The 26,583-nt window shown below is 46.0% G+C and overlaps 1 protein-coding gene across 3 annotated transcripts; it reads left to right on the top strand.

Moving 5' to 3' along the window:
* Positions 1 to 768: 768 nt before the first annotated feature.
* On the top strand, positions 769 to 25,317 carry G3BP2 (G3BP stress granule assembly factor 2). 3 transcript variants are annotated; one of them, XM_062493202.1, is made up of 12 exons: positions 769 to 893; positions 8,026 to 8,144; positions 10,268 to 10,349; positions 11,347 to 11,520; positions 12,439 to 12,529; positions 13,461 to 13,563; positions 15,089 to 15,269; positions 16,228 to 16,326; positions 20,119 to 20,221; positions 20,480 to 20,608; positions 20,795 to 20,913; positions 21,661 to 25,317. In XM_062493202.1, exons 2-12 carry the CDS (start codon positions 8,050 to 8,052, stop codon positions 21,925 to 21,927), a joined length of 1,443 nt encoding a protein of 480 aa, XP_062349186.1. In that variant the 5' UTR covers positions 769 to 893; positions 8,026 to 8,049; the 3' UTR covers positions 21,928 to 25,317. The 3 variants fall into 3 exon arrangements, with proteins under 3 accessions (XP_062349186.1, XP_062349185.1, XP_062349187.1); XM_062493201.1 differs by having other exon boundaries at positions 20,477 to 20,608; XM_062493203.1 differs by lacking the exon at positions 16,228 to 16,326.
* Positions 25,318 to 26,583: the final 1,266 nt, after the last annotated feature.

The following is a 26,583-nucleotide window of genomic DNA, read 5'->3' as shown; positions in this document are numbered from 1 at the left end:
CACCTGATTATTCCACAAACCAAACTTTATTTCAGTATTTCCATCCTCACAGACACAAACCCCGAAAAGGAGACCGAGCTGCTTCCAAAGGAGATGCCCGACACACCCCCAGCCGTCCTCTCGGAGACACCACGCTCTCCGTGGGGCAATCTGTGCCACCCGGTAAAGGGGTTAGTTTGTACTTCACCTGCAAGCACGGAGATTCTTTTATTTCAGCATAACTCAAAAACGTTTGTATTTCAGGGAGAAGCTGTAGACGTCTACCTGAGCCTAAGACGCCCACAGAGCCCCCCGCAGTCTCCTGCCGTACCTCAACACTGACCGCCCCGTGGCGGTACAGCCTAGAGACCTCCAACCGAATGAAACAGCTCCGGTGAGCAGCACCAAGGAAGTCTGCTACCAAACCCGCCCGGCCACTCTCCACGACGGTACCTTAAGGGTATGGTAAGAGCCGGAGACTGGGGCACAGCTAAAAGAAAACTGGAAAAGGAACGGAAGGCGCGGATCGCGCCCCTCGCAAATGCTATCTCCGCCCCTGCCCGCCTACTAAATACGCGCTCGCGCCTGACGTCACCGCACCAGCCAGCTGGTGATTGGCGGAGAGCGTCGGCGAGCGGCCCGCCCTTCCCTTGGCTGCCCCGCCCGTCTTCCCGCTCTGCGCAGGCGCGCGCGCGCACGCACGCACGCACGGACGGGAGCCGCGGCCGCCCGCCCTCCCCCGCCCGCCCGGCTCTGACACCGCCGCCGCCGCCGCGCCCCGCTCGCCCTGTGCTGCTCGCGTCGCGGGACGCGCCGCCCGAGGGACACGCTCGCCACACCCGGCTTCGTGCAACTCCCGGCGGCGTGGGCGAAAACGCGCCCTAGCCCCGCGCACCGAGACTTTTGTCCCCTAGGTGAGCGGGGCGGGGGGCAGGGTAGGCCCCGGCGCGGGCTCTGTTTGTGTGTGGGGGGGGCGCCTGCTCAACGCTCGCTGAGGGCAGCGGCGGGAGCGGCGCGCGCGGAGCTGAGCGGGACAGGGCTCCGGCCCCCGGCTCTGCCCTTCGCTGCCCGCCCCGGCCCCTGGCTCCCGGCCCACATCAGCTCGGCTCGGCTCGGCTCGGTTCGGAGGGGGGGAGGGGGGGGCGGCTTTTGTTCTTCGTCACCTTGGCGGCTCTTCCGCCTCGCCCCGGGCGGAGCGGGGAGGCCGGGGAAAAGCGCCCCCAAGCCCCGCGTTACTCCGTGCTGGCTGTGGTATTGGGCCCTGCGGTCGCCGCTTCCCGTCTCACTTCGTGGATCGATCCCTGTGCGGGGGCCTCCGGAGATACGTGAGGTTCGGCATGGGCCGGCTGCTGAATCTCCCTCAGCTCCCCGTCCTCGGCTCAGCGGGCCCCTCTGCTCTCCTTACGAGTTCGTACGGCCGTGGCAACCTGGCTGTGAGGGCTGCCCCAGCTCTTGCACACCTCGCCTTTCTGCGCTTCCCCTTTCCTCAGTCATAACCTGGGCTGCTCTCTTTGCGCACGGAGCGATTTCGCTGTTGTTGTTGTGAGCACCCTTTATTCTGCAGAGCTGGATGCCTTGGGTAGACCTTTTCTGAGCTGTTCTCGTTTGTCATTTGAGTTGAGCTCATTGGGTTCTCAGGCTTCTGCTTCCCTTCACCTCGGAGGTCACTTGCCGTTCCAGTGTGGGTTCCCAGTAGCATCTCCACAAGAAATCTTTTAAATCCCTTGGGTAGCTGGGTGAGCCTGGATCTTGCGCTTGGTGCCAGGTGTCACTGCATAAAAGGACTATCGCAGAAGAGAACGAGACAATATGATATTATTGTTTCATTTCAACCAGAAAGCTTTCGTCAGTCGTGTGGATATAGTTATTGTGGCCTTCCGTGCTGTTTTGGCATCTCCCAAGCCATCTGTGTGTTCTGCAGTTCAGTGTGCAAATGATCTGCTTTTATTCAAAAGAAGCGTAAAAATGCCCAAGGTACTTCTGAACAGTTGAGAAATAGGGGAAGCTATACAATCTATACCCGACTTTCTGAATGTAATGTGGCTCTGTTACTGCAGCAGTGCAAGGGAGTATAGGATTTGTCACCTTGGATTCTAAGATGAGAAATGGTTGCTGACCAACTGTTGTTGCTTTACTTCCGGGTGGATTTACTGTTCAGGTGGCATTCTGTGTCCATTGTGATTGTGGGTGCAGGGCCACACATACCTTAGGAAAGCTGGTCAATCTTAAGTATTTCTTCTTGTGTGTCCTCTTTGCCTGGATGTCATAAATATAATCTTGGTTTGCCATTGGAAGTGTTCTTAGAATAGTCTGCTTGGCAGATGTGAGCTCGCTGTATGAAATGATGATCTGTATCTGATGATTTTTTTATTAGGGGTCTAAAATATTTTCCAGGAAAACTAGCTTAAACTGAAGAGAAAACCAAAAGCCCATCATCCACGTAGCTGCTGGTGTCCGTATGAATGTTTTCCTTTATGGAACTGAGGATTCAAATTAGGCATCTCTTCTTACGTTTAAGATTATTTCAGAGCACTGAAAATACAGTGAGGAACCACTGTATCTTAAGGCACAGCGTTGGATTGGAGTCTTCTGCTGTAGTAGTTAGGGTGCTGGATGTCACTGCTTTTGAGATCATTTAACAAATACAGAACTGTGTTGCAACTCAAATAACATGGAAAGGTGAATATGTGAGACTTACAGGTGTATCTGATGAGACACTGGGAGAAAGGCACTGAGCCTGGTCCTGGATGATGACACGGAGGTGGAATGGCTCCCAGAGCAGGTCACTGTTGCTATTGTTCCTTGGGTGGGGGTCGGTTCTTTGGGACTGCCCCAATGGAAGCTTAATTGCCCAGAGGATGGTTCTTCCTTATGGCAGCTGTGTGCCCGAGATACAGAGTGCTGTAAACTCCTCCCAAACAACCCAACCACAAACCAAAACTAAACCAACCTCTCAGGAGAGCTTGATTGGAAAGAACTGCGTGCTGTGCCCTCAAGCTCAGCCAGTTCAGAATGCAGCACGCAGGTAAAGGAGATCCTAGGGTTAAGGGAGTCTGGTAGATTACACACAGTTGCTGGTCCTTGCAGCAGATGGAGGATGCTCTAAGGGCTGACCTTGCAGAGCACGACAGAGAGATGGTGCTCTCAGTACTGGGGTCTTGTTTGGGACTTCTGATTGGCCTCTTGGGATTTTTTTTCCTTGCAGTTTGTGCTACTTGGACTTTTCACAGGGTAACCCCAGCCTCTGCAGGGCTGTGTGTCAGATGCCCTGCCTTGGGTCTGCAGGGCTCTCTCTCAGTTTGGATTTTTAGCCTTATTTGAGGTGTTGCTGCTCACACCAGTGAGCAGTGATGGTATCTCAGTCGTGCCCCGTAAGGCATTGATTTTAGCTTGTCTGCAGTAAGAAACAGTTCAAATGTGATAATCTGGGTTCAGGAGAAAGATGTCCAAGATGGTGAAAGCTGCTCTCCCCTTCCCTTCTGTTTTCCTTCAGCTCCAGAGTTGTGCAGAGTGGCGCTGTGTCCCTTGTGGCTTTGCTTACGGTGCTGCTGCGTGGGGAATATCTTCCCGATTTGCAAGAATATTTTTTTCAAATTTATTTTCATTTTATGTGGTGTATTCAAATCTGATTAATGACTTGGACAAGAGTTGCAAACTTGGGGATGTACAAACAAGCCATGCTGCTGCAGATTTGTATCAAATTAGAGCTTGATGTCTGTGTGCCTATAGTTAATCGACAAATTGTTCTATGGATGATTTGTTCAGAGGATCAAATTTGCTTGTCAGTAAAATAAAATTTTATTTATTTAGAGGTTTTTTTTTAACAACTGATGAGGCCAACAGCTCCCTTACAAAGCTTAGAAATTTCTCTTGATGGAAGTTATGTTCAAGTTCAGGTGATAATTTCTTAAGCTACTGTCAGATTTCAGTTCAGCTTTATTTTTTCTGGCTTGTTTGGTTTTTGGTTTGTTGTTTTTCTTTTCCCGAGCAGAACTGACAAAATGTCCAGGCAACTTCACTATTGTTGGTCTGTCTTGAAGCAGGAGAAAAGTGGCTTTGGAATATCTCTTTGGGCACAGCCAAAGACTCTGTGCCAAAGTTTGTTCTCTGGATACCTAAATTTGAGAATGTAGGCTGTCATTCTGTAGCTTAGTGATGGCCTCTGGTAACAGTGCTTTGCCACAGATGAGGAGTCATATTTCTGCTTTCTACTGGGCAAGGGAAGTAATAATAATAATAATAATAATAATAATAGTAATAATAATAATGCTTACATATATTATAGGGGGGGAAAGCTTTGCTAATGTCAGAGCTGCCTGTTGAGCAAAATGCCAGGGAGCATTGCACTTCTGAACATGTAGCAGTCTTCACTACTTGTTCAGAAACAAATTGCTGCTGCTCTCTTGTGCAAACTGATGGATGATGATTTGGGGTTTGGTTTTTCTCTTTTTTTTTTCATTCAGTTAAAGAAGGGACAAGCACAGCTTAATAAAGTTTTGTGTATAAATATGATTACAGGTTGAATGATTTTACATGACCACACTTGAGTGTGGACATGAGAAATGATTGCAGTTGATTCTCACATGGTTCAGCACAATTGTGTCCCTGTGGGCTGTGCCTCATCCTGTTAGCCCTCAGCAGTTTCAGCTTGTGGCCAAGGCTGATTCCTTGCTTTTTTTTTTTTTTGTCACGGCCATTGGAACGGGTATGGTGAATTTCACTACTGTGCATTTGCTCTTTGGAGGAAATGATCTTTTGTGCTTTTGTTTGTTTGCTAGTTTTTTGCCTGCAAATAACAAATGATTGTCTTCTGTGCCAGTTCTCTCCTTGTTTTTGTTCTCTTGGAAGAAATCCTGCCTGTAGGCTGAAGTTATTGTTATAACCTTGAGTCACACCAGCTGAAGTTGCAAGGAGTATTTCACAGGCACGTGTACGTGTTCTTTAGCTTTGGAATCTGGTTCCTCACCCCTGAGTCTTGTCATGGGAAGAAAGAGATTCAGTGTTGCATTGTGCCTTTTAGCTTACAAGTATACTGCAAAATACTGTGTGTGGCTCCTGATTTTCCTTGGTCGAGGAAAGCACTGGAAATGCAGCGTGCCTTCCTGTTATCAGAGGAAGTGGCAGTAGTGGATAATGTGGAAATGAAGTCTTGTGGTTGAGTTGTTATGTCAGCTGGATGTAGGTAGGAGTGCCTGTGGACGAGCAGCGGCAGGGTGGGTATTCCTGTCACCCTGCCCGTGTGGCTTATGGTTTTTGGCCATTGTGCGTGCTATAGGGACTTTTTAACAGTACAGCTGCACCATAAAGAAGCCAGCAGATGAGTGTGTTAGATTTCTGGTGGTTGCCACCTCAGTGCTGGGATCTCAGACTAACAGCAATATTTTGTTTCTGGCTAGCGTGTACACGAGTGCCTCGAGCCACAAGTTGTCATTTCTCCATGAGATGTGGCTCATTACATTCAGCTCAGAAGGGCCCTCAGAGTCTTCTTTCTTAGTCTCTTATTCACTGACTCTTGGGTGTGTACTGAGGGGAAGTGGAAATAGAGCTTTTATAGAGTATTGATAATCAATACTTTGAGAGCGTTGATATCAATACTAAGGGCATTCCCTTGGTCTATGATAAACCAGGGAGGTAGCAGGACTTCTTCGTAAGTTTGGCCTGTTAAATTGTTGATGCTCGTGCCCTGACTTTGGGCTTAAATTTCACTGGTGTCTTTACCTCCAAACCTCTTGGGCCTGCTAAGGCTTGGGTCCTTGGCTTTAGGGAGGTGCTATTCTTCTAATTGGGACACAAGGAGATTTAATCTTAAAAACCTGGTTTCATGGCACCCATGTTGCTAGCAAGGAGTACCTCTGATTTTATTTCACTGCCTTTTCATGACCTGGGAGACCTGAACAGTTCATTAAGGCTCTGCTATCCCTGTTGAGATCTTTGAAGAAATAATGGGAGGAAGTACTACTTAGACAGGTGAAGAATTGTCCTGAGGCATCCTCTAAAATGATGTGATGGAGTCATGTAAATCAATGGTGCTGTCGCTTGAAATATGGAAGAGGTACACGGTGAGGAAATAGGACAATTTCCAGTAGAGATGTAGTGTGGTACAGATCTCCCGTAGTGCAGGAGGAGATCATTATGTCACAGATTATTACGTTTTGTACCCAGAGACATTTTCAGTGTTCGTTGAGGTATGCCAGCAGTTGGTTAACAAGTATACTTGGCTTATTGCTATATTCATAAGATTGTGTGGAGGCTAACATCTGCTTTTTAACAGGTTCTTTAAAAAAATCCTGATGAGGCTCCATCTTTGTGTATTCTCCCAGGTGCTCATGGTGAAGATCCTGTCACCAATTTTGTGTTCATCATCTTCTTGTGAGGCAGGGGAACAGAGATGTCCTTTTAAGGCTGGTTTCTAAGTAGAATTTCCTAGTGCATGCCATTGCTGTAGTGTGAGTAGTGTTGGGAAGATGCTCAAATTGCTCATATTTTGTTTTCTTTCCTTTGCTTCCACTTTGAGCGTGCGCAGGGCTCGCATCTTTGATGTCCCTTAGTATTTTGACGTTTGTTTTTTTGTCTCATTAGCGTAATTATTTCCTCTGGGGCTTCCCGTGAGGCCAAACTCCTACTGAGTTCCAGCGTTGTGTCGAGTCGTACCAAAGGGTTTATTGAAAGACCCTCTGTTACGATAGGATTTTGGATAACCCTATCAGAAGTTTGCTGATTTCTTATCTCCAGGTTCAAGACTTGTGTTTCAGGCTTTGCCTTCTGCCTTACCTGCACATTTTTGAGACTGTTGTTTCAGGTGTGATTCTGACTAACTTCATTTGGGAGCATTTCTTGGTGTTGTCTTGTGGCTTGGATTGCTGGCTTGAGATAATTTTGGTTGTCCCTGAAGTGCAAACTATTTGAGCCAAGTATGTGAACATTTTCCTTCAGAGTTCCATTGCGATGCGGGGTCTGAGATGTTTGTGGCATTGTTCTCGTGTGTGTTCTGCCTTTGTTAGAGGCCCTTCTTAAGCTGAGGGTTCATCTCCCAGTTTTACTTCATATGATTATGTGCTGTCTGGATGTAATTCCAAACTGTCTTTTGTTTGGCCCTTGGTTTAGATTGATAGGTCAAGGTTATTTTCGTAAAAAACGAGAAAATCTTACTCTAGGATTATCTCCCAAGTTGGAAACTTGGATTTTTGACTTGATCTTCTTTGCCTGTTGCCTTGCATGCACATTAATTTTTGGAGAGAGGAAGTAGATGAAGCATCTGCATGACAACTGGGGAGAATTTTGTGATCACAGTAGTAGCCTTGAGCGAGCTGGCAAAAGCAACATGCTAGGTACTGGCAAGCCTTTGAAAAGTCTTTTAGGGTACTGAGGATTGTTTTCTGACATGGATAATTGCAGGACAGTATGGATAGGTAGGAGCATAGCGGGTTGAAGCAGGTGACCCCCTGGAAGTCCTTTCCAACTTAGATGATTCTGACAAAAGTGAAATGCAGTTAGGTTGGACAAGTATTACCTAAGACTTGGGTCATCTCTGAGGCACTGAGACCTTCCCTGTCCTCATGGAGTGTGACTCCAGCCCACGTGGTTGCTTCATATTGGTGCTCCCACCTTCATCTTAGAGATGTGTCAGTAAGGTTTTGAAGCAGAGGTACCAGCTGCCTTAAGAAAGTGTATTTCTGTTTTATTTGCAGGGCTGTCGAAATGGGTTTTTAAAATATTGATCAGCCAAAAGGATAAATAAATGGTGCAAGAGATTTTTAACAGATTTTTGTTTGTTCATTTCAGGGTGTTTTTAAATGTTTTTCAAAGCATCTGTACTGTAGGGGACTTTGATCCACTGTTCCCTTTTGTCAAAGTGATAAATGACTGAAATTTTCTTATTTATTCAAAATAGGTGAGAGAGGCTGTCCTGAACTGATTATTTTCTAGTGAATTAAGGCCCTGTATGCATATTTGTTTCAATTCTAATATCACAATGTTTATGCTTTTGTGAGGAAGTTGTGATACATAGGGATGCCTTCAAACTAACAGGAGTATTTTCAATTACAGCGTGTGACACTGAGTACCAAAGAAATGGTGATGGAGAAGCCAAGTCCCCTGCTCGTAGGGCGGGAGTTCGTGAGACAGTACTACACTCTGCTGAACAAAGCTCCTGACTTCTTGCACAGGTAACACTTGCACTCACCAGGTGATGATGATTTTGAACAAAAGTGTGTCTGGTTTGTTGTGTATCAGATATTCTTTTCTGAGGATGGGGGGAAATGGGCCTGGCTAATTTCTGGACTGTTAAAAAACCTGTTTCATCTTACTGCAAACTCCCCAGGCTCTAGAACCAAGTCAGATCATGTGTATGGCATGTTATCAGGATATTTCTTCTGTGGAAAAGCATGCTGCTTCCAGGGCAATAAAATGGTAATGTGGACAGATGGCAGAAGTAGCTGCTGAGGCTGGGTAGGCAGTCATGAACAAGCTCCCCTGGTGCAGGTGTTACTCTGTGCTCAGGAGTGTTCTCTGTGCCTGAAAGGTGGCACAAGTGAGACTCACAGCAGCATCTGTGGGATTTCTCTTAGGTACCTCTGCAAAGAGGAGTCCAAGAGGTTTTGCTGGTTTGCTTTAATGCTACTCAGTTCTGGGGCTGTTTGTATGAAATGTTTTGTAGCCACTTGCAGTCTCTGCCACCTCTGCCCCTTTCTTCTGGTCAGGCTCAGATAGGGAGGACGTTTGCCTTTGTGTTCACTGGCTGCAGCTTTCTTCTGAGTGATGTTTTCCAGGGAGGGCATCTTTATCTCCCTCTTTATCTTGTTGTTAGTCTGAACAGCAGCTTGCTGTCTGACACAGAAAGATTGGGCTTTCCCTGGTTTCCTGGGGCTTGATGTGCTCTTTGCAGCAGTGAGGGAGTTGGGACAACAAGTCTTGAAGTTGTTGTTTCATCCTACTAAAAGCTTGGGAAGAGCACAGAGGATCCTGTCGCTGGTCATTATCCAAAGCTTGCCCAGGCCTTAGGGCAGCAGAGATCAGTTTTCCCTCTAAGTGAGCGTTACTTGTTGTGGTTGAATGCCTGTTGAATATTGGTTGAATTTGTAATGCTTTTCTGGCCCCTTTACCAAAAGTCTTTAATACCATTTAATTGGGCACTCTACCACCCAGAGGCTTTGAGCAGTTCCTTGAAAGCAAACTAAAACTCTTGGTCCCCTGTGAAGGCCCTTAATAAGAACTGCTGACTTTCAGAGAGACTGCTTTGGAACTTAGAGAGAGATGTTTTAGAGAAAAGATGTTTTCCTGTCTGCTTGTACTCTGGTTCAGCTAAGTTTCTGTGTTTGCTTGTTGTTAGGAAGTTCTGGATCATGCTCAAAATCATGATTATGTGGTTGGTACCAAACAAAACAATCTAGTTTCCCAGACTCTTTTCTGGACATAGTCAAGGGAGTAAAAGTGTTGGACTTGTATGTTCACAGAAGAAGAACTAAAAAGAGTTTCTGAGTTCAGTGGAATAAACCAAGAAATGGGAAATATGGAAGTTCTGTGGTTTAAATCTGTAAGCTAACTGGCTTGTTCAAGTAGAGAGAATTAGTCAGTGTTCTTGCCACTCTGTGTGACACTGGAGAAGTAGTTCATGACATTTTTATTTCATGTACTTCGTACAAGGGTGGATAATAAAGGTCCCTATTAGCATCTGGACCTCATGGCAATCACCCCCAAGGCCAAGCATGCTCCTGAATAAAAACACAGAGTGATACGATGCTTTATCTATTAATATAAATGTACTGAAAATATAAGGCATTTGTCACGTGCTTTATAAGACAACAGTAACAGTCCAAATCAAATCAGACTATTCTAGGCTGGAAATGGAATGAAAGTGCCACGGGACCTCTGAAATGTAAGAAAAATGCTGGAAGCGAGTGTATGTATTTAAATATTAAAACCATGAGCTCAGTGCTGGCCAAAGCTGTGGAGAGAACAGGGTTCAGAGGAGTGGCAGGAGGGTTGCACCTCGCTGGGCTGGTGCCTCTGTCAGAGGCAGGGGATTCTGAGGGTGAGGAGCCCTCCCACCAAAATGGCCACCTTCCTGAATGGAAGCAAGCCGGAGGCTGAGGTTGATTCAGGAGCTTGCTCCGCCACCTCGGGCAAACTGCACTGCTGAATATTGAGTTTGTTTGTTCCTGTATTCTTGGAGCCTCTTGAATCTGGGAAAATTCGTGAAGCATTCAGCGCCACAACTTTTGTCTAAAATACTTTTTGGATTTGGTTCTATTTTTTCACTTCTGTGACTTGTACCTCTTGTTGCTTGCAGGTTTTATGGCAGGAATTCTTCTTATGTTCATGGAGGACTGGATGCCAGTGGGAAACCGCAAGAAGCAGTGTATGGTCAAGCTGTGAGTATTAAAATTTGTCCTGTAATCCTTGTTAACGTGCAGAATAAATCAAGGTTTTTTCTTTAATTTTCTTACCTGGTGAGTAGTGGATTGTGATACTGCTTCCTGTTCAGAGACAGATAGGAATTTGTTGTTTCCTTGTTTCTGCTTTCATTGACAGTTGTGTTTGATTCTTCAGCTATTCTGGGCTGCAGAAAATACCATTTGGATGGGGAACAAAATGGAGAGGACCTGATAGAATTGGGCTGTAAATGTATCTTGTTTCAGTTAGAAGTAGTTCCTCAGGAAAGGACTGATCTTTGTGAGTTTCATGAAATTCTTGTGTGAGTGGAGTTTTGTTAATGTGAGCATAACTGTCTGAAGAAATGAATGAAGATTGCTTTGGTTGTACTGCGTTACCAGAATTGTCTGTCATCTCTTCATGTGGCAGCCACATTTTTGAGTAGTGTGGCTTTTGTCCAGAGTAGGCTTGGTTTCTTCTTCCTTCACCAGCAGAATCTCATCTGCAGCACAAAAATCTTGGCAGTGCAGATGTTCCCTGCTGCTGTGATGTTTGGTACTTCGATGACATGTAAAGGGTTGGGCTTGGGATTTTTTTTTTGTTTTGTTTTGTTTTGTTTTGTTTTGTTTTTGTTTGGGGTCAGGGGTTTTTCATTGTTGGGTAAATGTGGAGGTTTTCTTTATTTTTATAATACAAGCTAAATCCTGTGCCTTGCGCAGGCCCTTAAAAAATTAAAGCCTTAAAATAGGTCCTGGATTTTAAAACGGCTGGAGAGCTTGGATAGCAAGTTGTATACTGTTTGACTACTCTGAGAAATACGTGAATCCTAGTGGAAAAACTTCTGATGAAAAGTTAAGTGAGCTCAGAAAGACTGTTTTCAGTGAAAGACACTTCTTGGTTCACTTTTTGAGACTGGGGTAGGTGAAAGGCATAAAGCTCATGTCCCAGTTTGAGTGCAGAGGTCACTGCAGCTGGACTGTCTCTGTCTCTTCCTAGGAGATACACAAGAAGGTGATGTCCCTGCAGTTCAGCGAGTGCCACACCAAGATCCGTCACGTGGATGCTCACGCCACTCTGAGCGATGGGGTGGTCGTGCAAGTCATGGGAGAGCTCTCAAACAACGGGCAGCCCATGAGGAAGTTCATGCAGACTTTTGTGCTCGCTCCAGAAGTAAGTATAATGTAAGATCGTGTCAAACTTCAAGTGAAGGTGGAAAAAGCCTGACCTCACCTGTAGCTCCAGTTTGTCATATTGGTCTACTACACATTTGTCTACTCAAAAAAGTAGGATCTGGCTTTAAAACTTGGTCTGGAGGGTATCATTAAATGTGTAGCAGTGTGTGAGTGCAGAGAAACCGGTGTATTGGACCCATCCTGGGCTGATTTATGTCCTTGGACTTGAAAGTGTTGGAGCAGTAATACAAAAGAGAATTGTGTTTGGGAGCTGCCATTGGCACAAATGATTTTTTTTAAATAGTGAGGTTCAGCTCCGCAGATGAAATCTCTGCTGTAATTGTGTAGTTTCAAGTCTAATGGCAAATGTGAATATGGGTTGCACAAGTTACTGCTTGAATGTAGCTCTTGGTGAGAGCAAGGCCATCTACAGGTAAAAGGTGTCATGTGTTCTTTCTACTTCTTTCCCCCCGCTGCATCACAAGTTATCGTGCGGTTGGAGGTTAATGTTTTAGGTTCACATTGAATTTCTTCCCTGTTTCCCTTCACAATGCTGTAAGCACACAGCCACCTCAAGAAACTTAAGGGGTTTTATAGAAAAGTTTTTTTGTAATAGGGAAAAAGGAAATTTCTCAGTGAAACTGAGAGGTTTTATGTTCAATTAAAACCTATGCTTGCTGCGACTTAGCAAAATTAGCAGATTTTATTCTGCTTGAAACTTCCTTTTTCAGTTGGGCAGAAGCTACCATTCAGTGGTTTGCTTAGAGAAGAAGAAAATAACTCAGAAGGTAACTGTAGTGGCATAGTCTTACTGCACAATGTCAGTGTGTACCCTGAAACTTAGGTCTGTAGTCCATCCTTTTTTTGCCTGCTGATGCTCCATATATGCTAAACACCACATGTTCTTCGTTTTCAGGGATCTGTTCCAAACAAGTTCTATGTCCATAACGATATCTTCAGATACGAAGATGAAGTATTTGGGGATTCAGAGGGAGAACTTGATGAAGGTGAGAAGAACTGCATGCCTAGGGGTGGTGTATTTCTGCCCATTCTCCTGTGTGCAGAGCTGCCAGAAGCGTCTCGTGGAGACGTTGGGGTTGTTGTAAACTCTGTTGCCTTCTGGTGGGGCACAGAGCTGTTGCTACTGAGCTCTGCTGGTCCAAAATGTTCTGGAAAATGAAGGTCCTGTCGTACTGCTGTGTTCCCTGAAGGGCTGAACTGGCTCCCAGAGGGTGAGCCTTGGCAGGGGATGGGGGCAGTGAGCAACAGGACTTGTGTTGTAGCTGCAGCAGGAGCACCTGAGTTCTGTGATCACTCGACTTTGTGCACGATTTGAGAACAGAGTCTAACTGCTTTTCAAGTATGACACATAGTTCACTTTCACGTCATCGTCGCACTCAGTAATTCATTGCTACTCGAGGGCTCAGTTGGACCTGAGTTGGGTTTTTTTCCCCTCAGTTCAATGAGATAATCAGAGTGTAGCCAGAACGTATGTACTTGTGTTCACGGGGTGGTTTCTGAAATGTGTTCATCTCAGTTCTGTGGAACAGAGCATTTTAGGCAATTGTTCTTGTATTTGAGGTTCATCTTCTTAGTCTGAGGCACTGAGATTTATGAGGTAATAGTGCTAACTTTCTCTTTCACTGCCACCATATGAAGAGCCCCCGCTGCTTTTAAAGATGCTCAAAACCTCCTCCCAGAACCTCCTAGCAGTAATATGTCTCTGGCTTCCTCTTTTTGAGAAAATCATAAACAGCCAAGCCTCTTTAACTGAGAGGGAGGCTGTTCTATCTTTTTATTGCAGCTAATTTAACCATGTTTTGTTGGTGAAGCTTTTTTTTGATTGCTGCTAATTTAGTATGCTTTTCTTTTAACTGTGGCTCGTGTACTCTTGTGGAGATCTATGAGATGAGAAGTTTTGGGTTTTTCTTGTCTCAGAGTCTGAGGAGGAGGTGGAAGAAGAGCAGGAGGAAAGACAACCATCACCTGAACCTGTGCAAGAGAATGCAAGCAGTACTTATTATGAAAACCATCCTGTAACGTAAGAAGTCCTTTTTATTATATGAAGTTGCTTTTTTAATAAAAATGACAGAATTGCTTTGGCTTTAGGTTCTGGATGTGATTTAACAGATAGTTTAGGCAAAAACAGGTTGATAGGAATCTGTGTTAACATTCCATTATTTTGAGACATCGCTTCTTTATTGAAGAGAGGAAGTGGGGTGTTTTTTATGTTTGTCACTTATTTTCAATTTTCACTTCTGGTCTCAAAAGTGAGATGAAAAGGGAGTGACCCACGTGTACATAGACAATGGAATCTTTGTAATTCAGACTTTGAAGAGTACGTCTGATATGATGTGACTTGTCACGAGTGCATTAACAAAAGGGTGGTTGAGCACAGAATAGTTTGAGGTGGAAGGGACCTTTTGAAGGTCAGTCTAGTCCAACCCCCTGCACTGAGCAGGTACATCTTGATATGTTACTCAAATTTGGATATCCCTTGGAACTGACAGAAAGATGTCCTTTTTGAGAGGCTGCTGTCCAGCTGTGTTGGAGGAATAGGTCTGTCCTGAGTGTCTGCAAATCTCAGCAAGATGAAAGAAAAAAGATATTAATGATTTTGTAAGAAAAATGCAAAAAACAACCAAATAACAGCCACAAACACAAAGAAGCAAACACCAAGCCCTGTGCTTTTTTTGAAACGCAGCAGTGGCATAATGAGGGCCAGAACTGACTTTGTGGTTCTCCTGTAAAAAAACCCCACGCATGACATCGCTAGACAATACCTGCTGAGTGCATCAGGGATAATAATAAACACAAGTCACTTAATGCTTCTCATAAGAAATCTGATGGGAAAGTGGAATCTGCTGGAATTCTGGCAGTGGCTTGCTCAAGATAATGCAGGAAGTTTTGGATACCTGAAAGCTTGAAGTCAGGTCTTGTTTTGGGGTTACTGTGTCATCTGGAAGGAGGCTGTAAAGGCATCGTTCATCACAGAGCCACTTGGGCAAGTGGCAACCTGTGGCAGGAGCTCTACAGACTGGAGGTAAGGTATGATTTTGGGGTGGCTAAAGAGAGAAGATATTCAGATCCCCTACCTTTCAGCCACACAGAGCAGAGAAGAAGTTGCATATGATTTTCTGTAAATGGGACTCACAGCTGCTTTGGTATGGAAGCTGTGTAGCATTTTGGTAAAGAAGCAGTAGCTTTCATTCCAGAATTGGCTTTGTTCATGTGTGTAGCTTTATGTCCCTTGGTCCTCACTGTGTATTCTTTTGGAAGCAGTGGTTGTTGACTTGAGCACCTCTTCTCCAGGGTGAAAGGCTTTGTGATTCTCTGCAGAGAACTGTAGAACATGTCTTTGCTTCAGCACAAGTAAAATCTGGTTTTGTAGCCAGCACAGGAGTGCAGCTTCACTTCTTGCTGTACTGTGTATGTACCAACCACGTTGGAGCACATGGAGACACAACAATCTTTTCATAGCAGAGCTGTTGCCATAGCACAGCTTACAAAATGTGATAAAGTGCAAAGCAATTGATAAGCTCACAAAATGCATTTGACTATTGTAGCAATGGGATAGAGGAGGCACTGGAAGAATCTTCTCATGAACCTGAGCCAGAATTGGAATCTGAAACAAAAGCTGAGGAGCTGAAAGCTGAAGTAGAAGAAAAGACCCTTGAGGAGCTCGAAGAGAAAACTCCATCTCCGCCTCCTGTAGAACCTGTTTCGCTACCCCAAGAACCACCAAAGGTTAGTTTCAAGTCATATCTGTGCTACTAAGTGCAGATGGAAACCAGATTGGCCTTTAAACTTTGCCTTTTTGGGTGGCTAAACTGTACCTCTCTGTAGTGTCATGCTGTATGAGCAGCTAGGCTTTACCTTTGAATTTGCAAAAATGCAAAGTTTCACTATGAAAGGAAAAAAATGTTATTTTTTAAGTGCTGCTCATCACCTCTTGTAGATTTTAAGCTCTTCTTGTAAAGTGCCTGTGTGGGCATATGCATGTGTAGATATTTTTAAATGTACTGTTAACATGTTAAGAAAACACCTGTAGCTACCACTACCAAAAATCTCGTACAATGGGAAGCGCTGCTCTTTCCTTGAAAAGAAACGGAACACACTGACGCTTGCAAAATTGCTGCAGCACAGGTTCAAAATCAGTCTGGGGGCATTGACTGTCTCCTTAGAGGCAGGATGTCTAATCTTAAAAACCAGAGTGCACACCGTGCATCCTCTGGTGTTGTTACACCTGCAGGCTTGCCAGGTGCGGGGAGCAGCCAGAGAGAGCTGGAGCGAGGTCATTGTTCAGCTCCAGTGGGTCTCCCGTACTTTTTTTCCAATCCTTTTTTCCTTCTCCATGTTTTGATCGTAACTTCAGGCATCCGCTTCCTTCATTGGTGTAAAAGACACTCGGCACTACAGGGTTTTCAGACCTAGGTCTGGTTACATTGTGGATAGCAGTGATCTGGGAATGCCGAGGGCACTGGGCTCACTCGAGTGGCGGTACTGGGCACGGTTGTTCCATGCCGTCGGAATCCACGGACAGCTGGAACTGCAAACCCTCCTGTACCTGCATTGTAATGCTTGCACAGCCGTTATGTAATAGTCAGATGTAACCCAAAAGTGTATTTTCAGCAGACGAGTTTCCCTGTAGGAATGTCAGTGGTTTGCCATGATTAGTAGCCTAGGTTTGTTGCATTTCCTGCAGGCTTTCTCTTGGGCTTCAGTGACCAGTAAAAACCTGCCTCCTAGTGGTACTGTTTCTTCCTCTGGAATTCCACCCCATGTTAAAGCACCAGTCTCACAGGTAACCCATCTGTGAACACCTTGGATTGTCTCATTACTTCTGCAAACTGCTTCAGTTTTTAAAATTAACAGATCAACTTGTTTGACTTAAATTGCACAAAATAATTGCGTCTTAAATGTCAATGCACTCACCTCCTTGTCGCAAGTAAAGGCACGAACATGTAACTGGTGTAACTTTGGGTGATGGTAACGTTAAAATCCTTTCTTGTGGAAACAGGAAATCACTCCTGGGGTTTTTTACCTAACTTAATGGCATATGGTTTGGTTTAAAGGGGAAATACCAATTCCCCACAAGATGTCACTTTTCTGTGTGTTTAAAAAGGGCATTGGTGGAAGTGACCCAGCAGTAAAAAGAGAGTGCAGCATTTCTGAGGTGCACAATGGCCTTGTAAGGCTAACATGCACAGGACTATGCTGGATTTCATTATCCATGGATAATTAGCTTTGTCACAGAACCCTGTACCAACTTATGACTGTGTGAGGAATGGAAGGATTCACATTTCCTTGCCGGGACAATGCTATCTTCCCATTCCTAGGTTGACTGGGTGAGGAGGGAAAAGAGGAGAGCAAGTTTGACCCGGTGACAGCTCATGTCCTGCTCATGCCGAGGTGGTGTGAGATGTTCTGAGACTCTCAATTCAGCTTCCTCCATCTGTATAAAAGTGCTCAAACCAGAAAGTGTGTCCTTTACCCCTGTGCATTGATAGGGTGTGCCGGAGCACTGTATCTTGAGTTGCTCCTGCTTCAAAAAGGTTGCTTTTTGAAAGGCTGCAGTTTTCAGTAGAAATCTGGGTTGGTGCAGCTGTTTTCCTTGTACTGGTTGCTTTTCAATTTTGTGTTAACGGAGAGATCCCTGTCTAGGATTACACTTCAGCCAAATGCATGTTAAAAAAGAAACAGGGAAGAAAAAGAGAAAAATGAAATAAGTCTAACCACCTTATATGGTGTTGCTTCTGGTCTGCTGGGACTGTCATGGACATCAGATAAAGGCTATGTAATGAGTTGTGAAGTCTCTCTGTCTTGATCAGCTTAAACAGGCCTTTGAACACTTAGGTGGTATTTAACCTGTAAAAACCTGTGGGTTTTCTAGTGCAGAATAGATTTGCATTGTGCAAAACCAGAATTGGTTTTAATGTGTTTACCACAGAGAGGGTGGATAGTTGTAGTGTGGCTACAAAAATAATTTCACATGTTCTGCCCAGGAGAGCAAGAGATAGCTTGGAGATGTCCCCTTAAACTCTTGTGTGTTCCCTCTGTTGCTTGTTGTGCTTTGTGCCTTTTGATGTCTTTTGCTTTGACTTTATGCTTTAAGTAATGCTATGTGGAAATTTCTGAACCATACTGCCATGGCAGGAATTTCAACTCTCAGCTCTTCTGTAGCCAGAATTAGTCAGTTCTGAGCTCCTTTTCCTGAACATATTTTTGACCGAAAATAGAAAAGTCACCTGAACAAGGAGCTGCAAATCAGTAGCAGCTGTTTCCTGTTCTCGTGGATCCATTGGTGTCAGACGCTGTGCAGGTGAAGGAGGACAGAAGATGGTGGTTGGCTGGCTGGCTCCTTCGACGTGCTGTTCTGGCTGCTGTCAGCGATGTTACAAAGAAATAACTGCCCTGCGCATTCTTTTCTCTGCATCACTCCAGTTCCCCCCACCCCCCTTCCATCAAGTTAAAAATACAGCCCCTGTAGTGTTAGCTCCTCAAAGGACTGCACGCATACTGTTCCGGATATGAAACGGTGCAGGGCTCTTTCCTTACAGCTGTGGAATGAAACAGGTCAGCATTTCTTGCTCTGTTCCTAATGGTAGATGATTAGAAATCAACCTGCCTACATTGATAAACCGGGACTTTTCCTTATAGCATTTTGAATTTTTTTTTTGTCTCCCATTTTTATCACTGCGTTGTTTGTCATAGGGCTGCAGAGGGGCAGGAGTAGGCAGGGCCCAATTCTTGTCTTTTAGGATGACTCCCTTTCCCTCCCCACCTGAGCTCCTGAAGAGAAGAGACAATGCCACTTTCTCCTTAATGGTTGACAAAGCTCCACCAGGCTGAGGTTTGTGGCATACCTGGCTCCTGTGGTAATTTGGTTCTCTTGAACTCCTTACTCAGAGTCCTTCCATCCACTCCGTGCTTGCTGGGACATACTGGAAGGTGCGAGTTGCACTGAGCTGCTGCCAGGGCTGTAAATGGCAGCCTCGATCTGGAGTCTTGTGGTGCTGCCAATAGTGGCAGTGTTTTGGGGAGCACAGTTCTGTACAAGGGCTCTCCTCTGGAGGCACTGAGGCAGCCTTTTCCAATAAAAAAGGATGGTGCTCCATAGAAAACAACCAGAGAGATCAGCTGTTTGTGTGCTGGGTGAGAAGTTCAGCAAAGCACAAAGCAAGGAGGTAGAAGGTCACTGTTACTTGGGATTTAACAGCAGTGTATCAGTGACTTAGCAGGTCTTGGCTGGGGCCGAAAAAGGAGGGAGTTAAAGCCTGGTAGCTCTGAATGTCTAAAAATGGATGTCTGAAGGTATCAAGTTTTGCTTTTGAGGTGTAATTTATGATGCTCTCAAGATGTATGAGTGAAAGATGGCAGAGGAGCTTCAGTGACTCAGGAAATACAATGGAACAAGATTTAACAGGAAGGCCGATCTTCCAAGCTCGTTCTCAGAACGGAAAAAGTGATCCTAGAAGTGTTGTGGGGACCGACTGATGCGTAGCTGCGTGCAGCACAAGTGATAGGAGGGATAAGAGGTTCGTTCACTGTTAAACACTTCCATGTTGCATGTAAAATCCAGTCTTTTTTTTTTTCCCTGAGAAGTACTCTGTCTGGAACTGCCAGTTGTCCTGAGTCCTTAAAGGAAAATAAGGGAGATGTTTAATATCAACTGCTTGTCCCCAGGAGTCTGGGCCTATAGCTGTTCACCTTGTGTTTTATCTTACTTGGAGCCTACTTGTGTATTTTTGTGCTCCTAAGGATAATTTTGTTTTTGTAAGACAAGAACCCAGCACACCTGCAGCTGCTTAACTGTTGTACAGAAAATGGCATTTTAAAAATAAGGGGAATTGCTCCAGGGACCAGCAGCCTGCATAGAAACATTTTTATTGCTCTATTTCTCATAGAGCAAATTTTCTGCAAAAAATTGGAATGGGGGTTCTAGTACCTGAATATGAAGGGTGTACTTTGAGCATCATGGTCTTGACATTAGGAAAGTAGAGGTGTATGCTAAGAGGTAGTCTGTAGAAACTCATTTCAGGAAATACTATGCTTCCAAGGGCTTTTCTCCTCTTTCTTTTTCTTAGTTTTCATATAGTTGTTCGGCACTGGAGGAAAACAGTTCCTCGGGGACTTGGACAGAACATGTGATTTGCCCATCTCTTTGCGCTCATCTTGGACTGCCTCCTAATCCATGAAGTTTGAGCTTGGCTTGAGGAAGCTTTATGCCCTCTAGGATTTAAGTCAGGCTGAGGGATTTGTGAATAACTGAATGATGGGGTCTCAGTGCCTGGTCAAACATGGAAAATTAGCCTTAGCTGTGTTTTGGGGAGATGCTCTGATTGAGAGATGTTTGCTTTGCACCTTTTAACAGTGATAAATGAACATTGCAGTCCTGGATTGGTACAGAGGAATTTAGACAGGTGAAAAAACCACTCCCAAACACATTGACATCGATGTCTATCTTCAGAGTTTGTTTTGTGCATGCCGCTTACCCACGTCTTGTGTTGCGGGGGTTTTTGTTTAGGTGAGTTTGGGGGTTTGGGTTGTTTTTTACTGGGCCAGTGTTAAAATAATGCATGTCCTCCTCTTTTAGCCAAGAGTGGAAACTAAACCTGAAGCTCAGTCTCAGCCTCCTCGTGTTCGTGAGCAGCGTCCCAGGGAAAGACCGGGATTTCCACCACGAGGACCTCGGCCAGGTAACGTGGATGAGCTTGTGTCTGCCTGGGAGGGGTTAATGAGAGGTGTCCAATGAGGCCCTGTCTGTACCTGTGTCATGTTTGGCTGGTCGTGAACTGCTTGTGCCTGCTGCCTTCAGCTGGAAATGAGGGAATGTGATTTGGAGTCCAGGCTGGCTGGAGTGAATGTGCTTGTTGTGGCCCCTAGATGTGTTCCTGCAAATTTATGCACGTCTTTTAACCGCAGTGCTTCTGCCTTCCTCTTTGTGTTGACAGTAGGAAGGGGAGACATGGAGCAGAACGAGTCGGATAATCGTCGCATAATTCGCTATCCAGACAGCCACCAGCTCTTTGTTGGGAACCTGCCGCACGATATTGATGAGAGTGAACTGAAGGAGTTCTTCATGAGTAAGTAGTGATTCCAGCTGCAGGGACTAAGATGGAAAACTGTGTTAAAGAGTCACCTAACACTGATCTGGACGACATGGGTAAGCTTTTCCATAGCGCCGCACTACAGATGTCTGGAATGAGCAGAGGGTAGAACTGGCACTGCGGGGTTCGGTAAAGCGTCTCTTCCCTTGTGTGTTTCTCCAGGCTTTGGAAATGTGGTAGAACTTCGCATCAATACTAAGGGAGTGGGAGGAAAGCTGCCTAATTTTGGTTTCGTGGTATTTGACGATTCTGAGCCGGTCCAGCGAATTTTAGTTGCAAAAGTAAGTATTGGCTTTGGGTACGGAGTGTCCCCTTCCAGGGATGGACCAGAAGCCCTAAACCACAAGTATTGTGGGCCACCCTCATTTGCCTTGCCATGGGCTCTGGCATTCAAAAAACAGCTGAAAGAAAAAGAGTTTGGGTATACCCGTTCTGTTGGGAGTGCTGTGTAGCTTCAAAAGATGTGCCAGCGTTCCTCAAACGGGATCGTGTGGAATTTGGGCTTTTTACCTCTACGCAAATACTCCACACAGAGCTCAGAACGTACATTTAGAGATCTGTTAGCTGAACGTGGAACAGGTAGCTTTTCGAAGGGCATCCCGTGGATCTCTGGAGTTCCACACCCTGGGGTCGAGGCGGGGAAGCAGGGTTATTGGTAGCTTTGCTTTGAGGAACTGGAGGAGAGAAAGCAGAGTTTTCATTTCTGTGATATGGGAGCGAGACCTAGTGGAGCAATTCTTCAGGAGCTTCAACCCTGAAGTGAAAAGACTAAAGCTGGCAGTGAAGAGGTTAAAGACAGCGCTGGTTTTGCTTGGGACAAACGCTTTGATTCCTTGCCTGCCCAAGTGAATGTAAAAGTGGTGTTCTGTAGGGGCTGCAGGGAGCCCTTAGAAGGTCACATTTGTCTTGGGCAAGTTGGCGAAGGAGGGCTGGGGCCCACAGCCAGCGCAGAGTTCTCGCGTGCCTCGTTCGGAATGCCCTGTGTGCCGTGGTGACTAAGGTGTGCCCTGACTGCTTTTCCCCACAAGCCCATAATGTTCCGCGGGGAGGTGCGCCTGAACGTGGAGGAGAAGAAAACCCGGGCCGCCCGCGAGCGGGAGACGCGCGGCGACGAGCGCCGGGATATTCGCCGTAACGAGAGAGGCCCGGGCGGGCCCCGCGGAATCGTGGGCGGCGGCATGATGCGCGACCGGGACGGGAGAGGACCTCCTCCGCGGGGCGGCATGGCACAGAAACTGGGCTCTGGGAGAGGCACCGGGCAGATGGAAGGCCGTTTCACTGGACAGCGTCGCTGAAATCTCCACTGTGGGCAGACAGTCTTGGCAGTGGTACATTATCCATCGTGTTTGCATTCTTGTTAATTTTTTTTTTTAGCTTTGGAATGTGACACAGCCCTTCTGATCGTTTCTTTGATGTGAAAACATCCTTTGGTTTCCAGTTTAAATTGAGGTGGACATTTTTTCCCCAGTTTCACAACAGGAGTCACGCTCTTAATTTATAAATGTGTACTTGGAGAATTGAGGACTAAAAATAAAGGAAAAAGAAAAAGAAACAAAACAAAAGACGAGTTAACTATCTGCAACAGAAGCTGAACTAAAGGACATGCCCAGTAGAATTCAGGTCCTTTCAGTCAAAAACCCTCTGCTGCACATTTGGTGTGTTACCGTTTCTGCCTACTACTGTTGGAAACACAAATAGTGCAATTTGTGCAATTGGAGAAGCTTGCCTTTTTTATTTTTCCTTCTTAGAACACTTGGCTCCAAACAAACTCGTGTTTACGCACTCATCTAAATGCACTAATGGGTCCTCTGAACTCATTTATACTGACAGCTGCAGGAGGCATCGGAGGGAAAACCTTCATCCTCTTACTCAGACAGAATAGCTTGGGGAACGATGCGGGCATCTGCTCTGCTTGCTGTGACCAACCTCTGTACACACACAAACCTTAATAAGACTACACCTTTGTTCCAGAAGGAATCCAGTTAGCTGTAACCAGAACCCAGAGTTTCCAAGTCGTAGCCCTGAGTATGCAACAGGTTTGATAGCTCACGTCAGGTTTTTCTATCTGCCCCTCTTCAGTGCAGGGATGGCTGCTCAACACACTCCTCCTTCCCCTTCCCCCTTGGAGAAGCATTGTACAGTGAAACTTGTCTTGACTGTATTTGAGTTCTCTGGTAATGTAATAAGCATGATGGTGCCTTCTATGAATACATCATTCCAGTCTTGCTGGTGATTTTGTACAGTATAGTGTATGAAGTACTGTGCTGCAAAGCCAAGCGGCTGCAAAGCATTTAAAGGAAATAATTGGAAAATTGTATTAAAAAAATTGCAGTATCTTTCAATGAGTAAACGTTGCTAAAATGATCATCCACCTTGCTCTTCAATTAACAAGTTCGCCTGGTTTTTTTGCAGTGGGGGGGAAGGGAGGATGAAGGCATCCAAGTAGCCTCCAGGTTGTCTCTTTTCTTTAATCAGTGTCAGAGTTAAAGAAAGTGGAGTTCTAATCTCTCTTGGACCTGAATTTCAGACGTCAGTCCAGAATGGTGGACGCTTCTGGCCAGCTCGTAATGGCTAGACCTAAGCATCCTTTGTGAAGGTGAGCTTATCAAACGGGGATACTGCAATTTTCAGAGAACTAAACAGCAGCTCTTAAGTTCTTGCATTTTCCAGTTGCACTTTTTTAAAAACTTGTACTCATTTTGCACATAACTCTCAGCTGAAGTTGACACTGATGTGGCTCTGGCCCGGCGGATGGAAAGGAGGCATCCTCTTGTGCGGTTGGACTGGTGGGTTTCCCGGAGAGCTGTGTCCTGGATCACGTCCCGGAGCGCGTTCCCATAAAGCGCCGGTGCAGGCGCGCCCGTGCTGGGCCTGGCTCCGGGCTCAGGAGCAGAGGGGATGTTTGTGCACGAGTGCCACCGCCTACAGCTGCTTCTCAGCATGGAAGACTTCAAATTAAGGAAGGGCGATCTCAAGCAAAAGTAGGGAGGGCATCCTGGCAGTCTGTCTCTGGATTATGCAATCGTTTGCTGGTTTCGAGTAACGTGGAAGATTTTGCACATCTTTTGTGATACTTGTTAGGCAAGGGGAAGTGGCATCTGTCTGTTCTCTCCCAGACTTGAGGTCTTCTGTGTTCCATGGTAAGTCTTGCACTATTTTCATACCCTTTTTTTTTTCTGGGACACATTTCTACCAATCGGCATTTTCGTATTTCAGTTTTTTTGTTGAAGGTCTTGCAATTTCAGCTGTTACCTGGAAATCTGTAGTACTTGAACAGCTCGCCACACAACTCCACTCCTTAGGTTTGAAGCCCTCGGACAAGTTGGTGTCATCAGTTAGCAGTTTGCCACCCGTGTGGCTTGTGTAGCCTGGAGGTTTGTTTTTGTTTTTTTCCTTCTGTAGCGCTGTGGTGCTTTGCTGCCACCTAATTCGTTTGTGTGGCAAATGGCACTGGAAGTAATCGACAACAAAAACACAGTAGTAAAAAGAGCTCCTGAGCCATTCTGCTTTTTGGCTTGCTTGTTTAAGTGACACGAACCCTTGGAACATCATCCAGAGAAGTTTACATGGTGATAGCTCACCTGCTGTACTGTGGACTCTTACGTGTTCTTGACCCTCTGAATAGTAAATGTACCTCTTAGAGCAAAGGAAGGGATTCACTGACCATTACTGTTAGTTGCTGATTTGTGAATGGTGGGAGTATTTTGTCATTACGGTTCTACTTCAACAAACTTGGCTGACCATCTTGACTTTAGTAGGTATTCAAGACAGTGGATTACCATCTTTATTGCTGTAACTTGTCAAGCATTATATGCTAGTAGATTCTAGTTTAATTGTTGCAGGTGGAAAGTATTTTTACTTTTAAGTTTCCATTCTGAATGTGTTTTGACTAAACATACCAATAAACTACTGATGTCTGCAGCATTTATCCATGTCCCTAATTCTCTTGCATGCAGGTGGCTGTAGAGCCCTGGCACCCCTGGCTCACAGAAAAGATTGTAAGAACATCGTTGCTGACCTGGCCGGTGACAGTGGCAAGCTGCAGCAGCACAGCATCATGTGCTTTGAAGGGTTTGACTTGGGTGGCCTCGCTCACCTTGGGGTGAGCGAGGCCCACAGGGAGGATGTGAGCTCGTCTCAGAAGTGTCCCAGCTGGGATTCCTCCACAGCCTGCCAGGCTGCAGCATCTGGCTGCGGGATACAGCTTAAATGGTTCTTGTGCTGGTGTTGGGAGGAATGTGAGCTCAGCTGTCTTAAAAAAAAAAAAAAAAAAAAAAAAAGCCAGAACAGACTGGAGTTGCTTGCTCTCCACTTTAGTGTCACTGAGTCTTGATGGTGTAGAAATGATTGCCCTGATTTCCCGTTTTCTTTTTTTTACTTACCCAGAAAAGTTTGGTAAAAGGGTTATGCTTGCACTGCTCATAAATAAGGTGTGGCAGAATCACAGAATCTCTGAAGTTCCTGTTAGCTGCTTTTGGCTCTCTCTTGTTGATGATATGTCTTGGCTGTAATACTTCCAGATTTTTGTCAGGCAGTTAGGAAGTGACTGAAAAGTAATACAGTTGTGTGAGTTGGAATACTGGAATGAAAGAACTGGATCCTGTAGAAGTCCCAAAGCCAGAGTCTCCAAAAACTCCTCGGAGGAGCACCTTCCACAGCTGCAAGATCTGCTGATGTCCAAAGATCTCCAGAGAAACACGATGCCCTCTGCCACTGATGGGGGCCTGCAGCGTTCAGACCTTGGTGCCTTGAGCTGCCAGGTAAATTGTGCTGGTTCCTGTTACATGGGGCTCAGGGGAAGGGCAGGAGAAAATGGCATCTGAAACTCCACAGGGTCAGCCAGGACCTGCATGTACTTGTGCCATGAAGTCTTGGGTATTTCAAATTGCTCAAGAGCATCTTCTGTCGGCATGGGAGCTGACAGGACGGCTCCGAGTGGAGGTGTAAGGGGAAGTGCCAGCACAGCTGGGGGCATCACAAAGCAGCGACCTGCTCCGTCCCCTGGCAGTGCCCACACTCTGTACCTGTACAAAACCCAGGGGTTTTACAGAACCCTTTGCACTACAGCGAGTGCTGGGGTTTTGCATGCCGTGTGGAGAAGTACGGCTTGGAACGGTGAGTTACTGGGTGTGGTAGAAGATAGCAGGCTGCCTGATAATCCTAGGGAAAGCCATGGATGTCTGGTTAAAGCTTGGCTTCCTGTAAGGGAAAGAAAAGCAGCTTTGGAAATCATTGTCCCTTTGACTTGTGCTCTGCCTCGTGTTCCCTGAGCCTGAGCTGAAAGGAGACACGTTAGTAATGCTGTTCCCTTGGAAGGCTCCGTACAGGGGGAAAGTCTGTGTAAGAATTAAAAGCGAGAGCAGGTTTTGCTGATGCTGACCCACTGTTCCTCGTGGCTGCCTTCCTGTAGTGCAGGCTTCGTTGCCTGCCTGTCCTTAACTTTGGAGTCCCCGAGTGCCCTGAGAGGGGACATTCCGTAGTTACACCAGGAGTGGTACAATGGGGACCAAGGACCTGGAAGTTCCCTGCCCGCAGGAGCCCATTGGGCCGCACAGCCTTCACACCGGCAATCCCCAAGTGCAGCTTCACAAGTGCTGGTCTGGGCGACGTGTGGTCACCACGCTGGTCCCAAGGGTCCCAGGACCCCAATTTGTGTGACCTGGCCACTGTGCCCTGCCAGAGGCGAGTAAGGAGCCGGTGTGCTGTGCCGGAGCACACATGAGGAGGTCGGGGACAGAGCGGGTCCTTGTTTGCATGATCAGGACCAAGTCCTCTCATGGGCTCAGGTCTCCTCCTCAGCAAAGAAGAAGCAAGAGCCTGTAAGGGCAAGTGCAGAGCACGGCAGCTCTGCCAAAGCCTCTCCTGGAGCATTGCAGGGGCCGTGAGAGCTGCGGATGTTTCCCTGAGAAGGGGCGCTTGGATTTTCCCTGGCGTGTCAGGCTCTGCCCCTG

The sequence above is a fragment of the Cinclus cinclus genome, chromosome 5, assembly GCF_963662255.1.
Source record: "Cinclus cinclus chromosome 5, bCinCin1.1, whole genome shotgun sequence".
Taxonomy (NCBI): domain Eukaryota; kingdom Metazoa; phylum Chordata; class Aves; order Passeriformes; family Cinclidae; genus Cinclus; species Cinclus cinclus.
Note: the sequence above shows the minus strand (reverse complement) of the source record. Positions and strands in the feature narration are given on the sequence as shown.

Excerpts from the sequence above, each read along its gene's own strand:
- G3BP2 (XM_062493201.1), top strand. The coding sequence starts at position 8,050 with ATGGTGATGGAGAAGCCAAGTCCCCTGCTCGTAGGGCGGGAGTTCGTG. Across the intron at positions 11,521-12,438 it reads CTTTTGTGCTCGCTCCAGAA|GGATCTGTTCCAAACAAGTT; the intron begins GTAAGTATAATG and ends CTTCGTTTTCAG. Across the intron at positions 12,530-13,460 it reads AGAGGGAGAACTTGATGAAG|AGTCTGAGGAGGAGGTGGAA; the intron begins GTGAGAAGAACT and ends TTCTTGTCTCAG.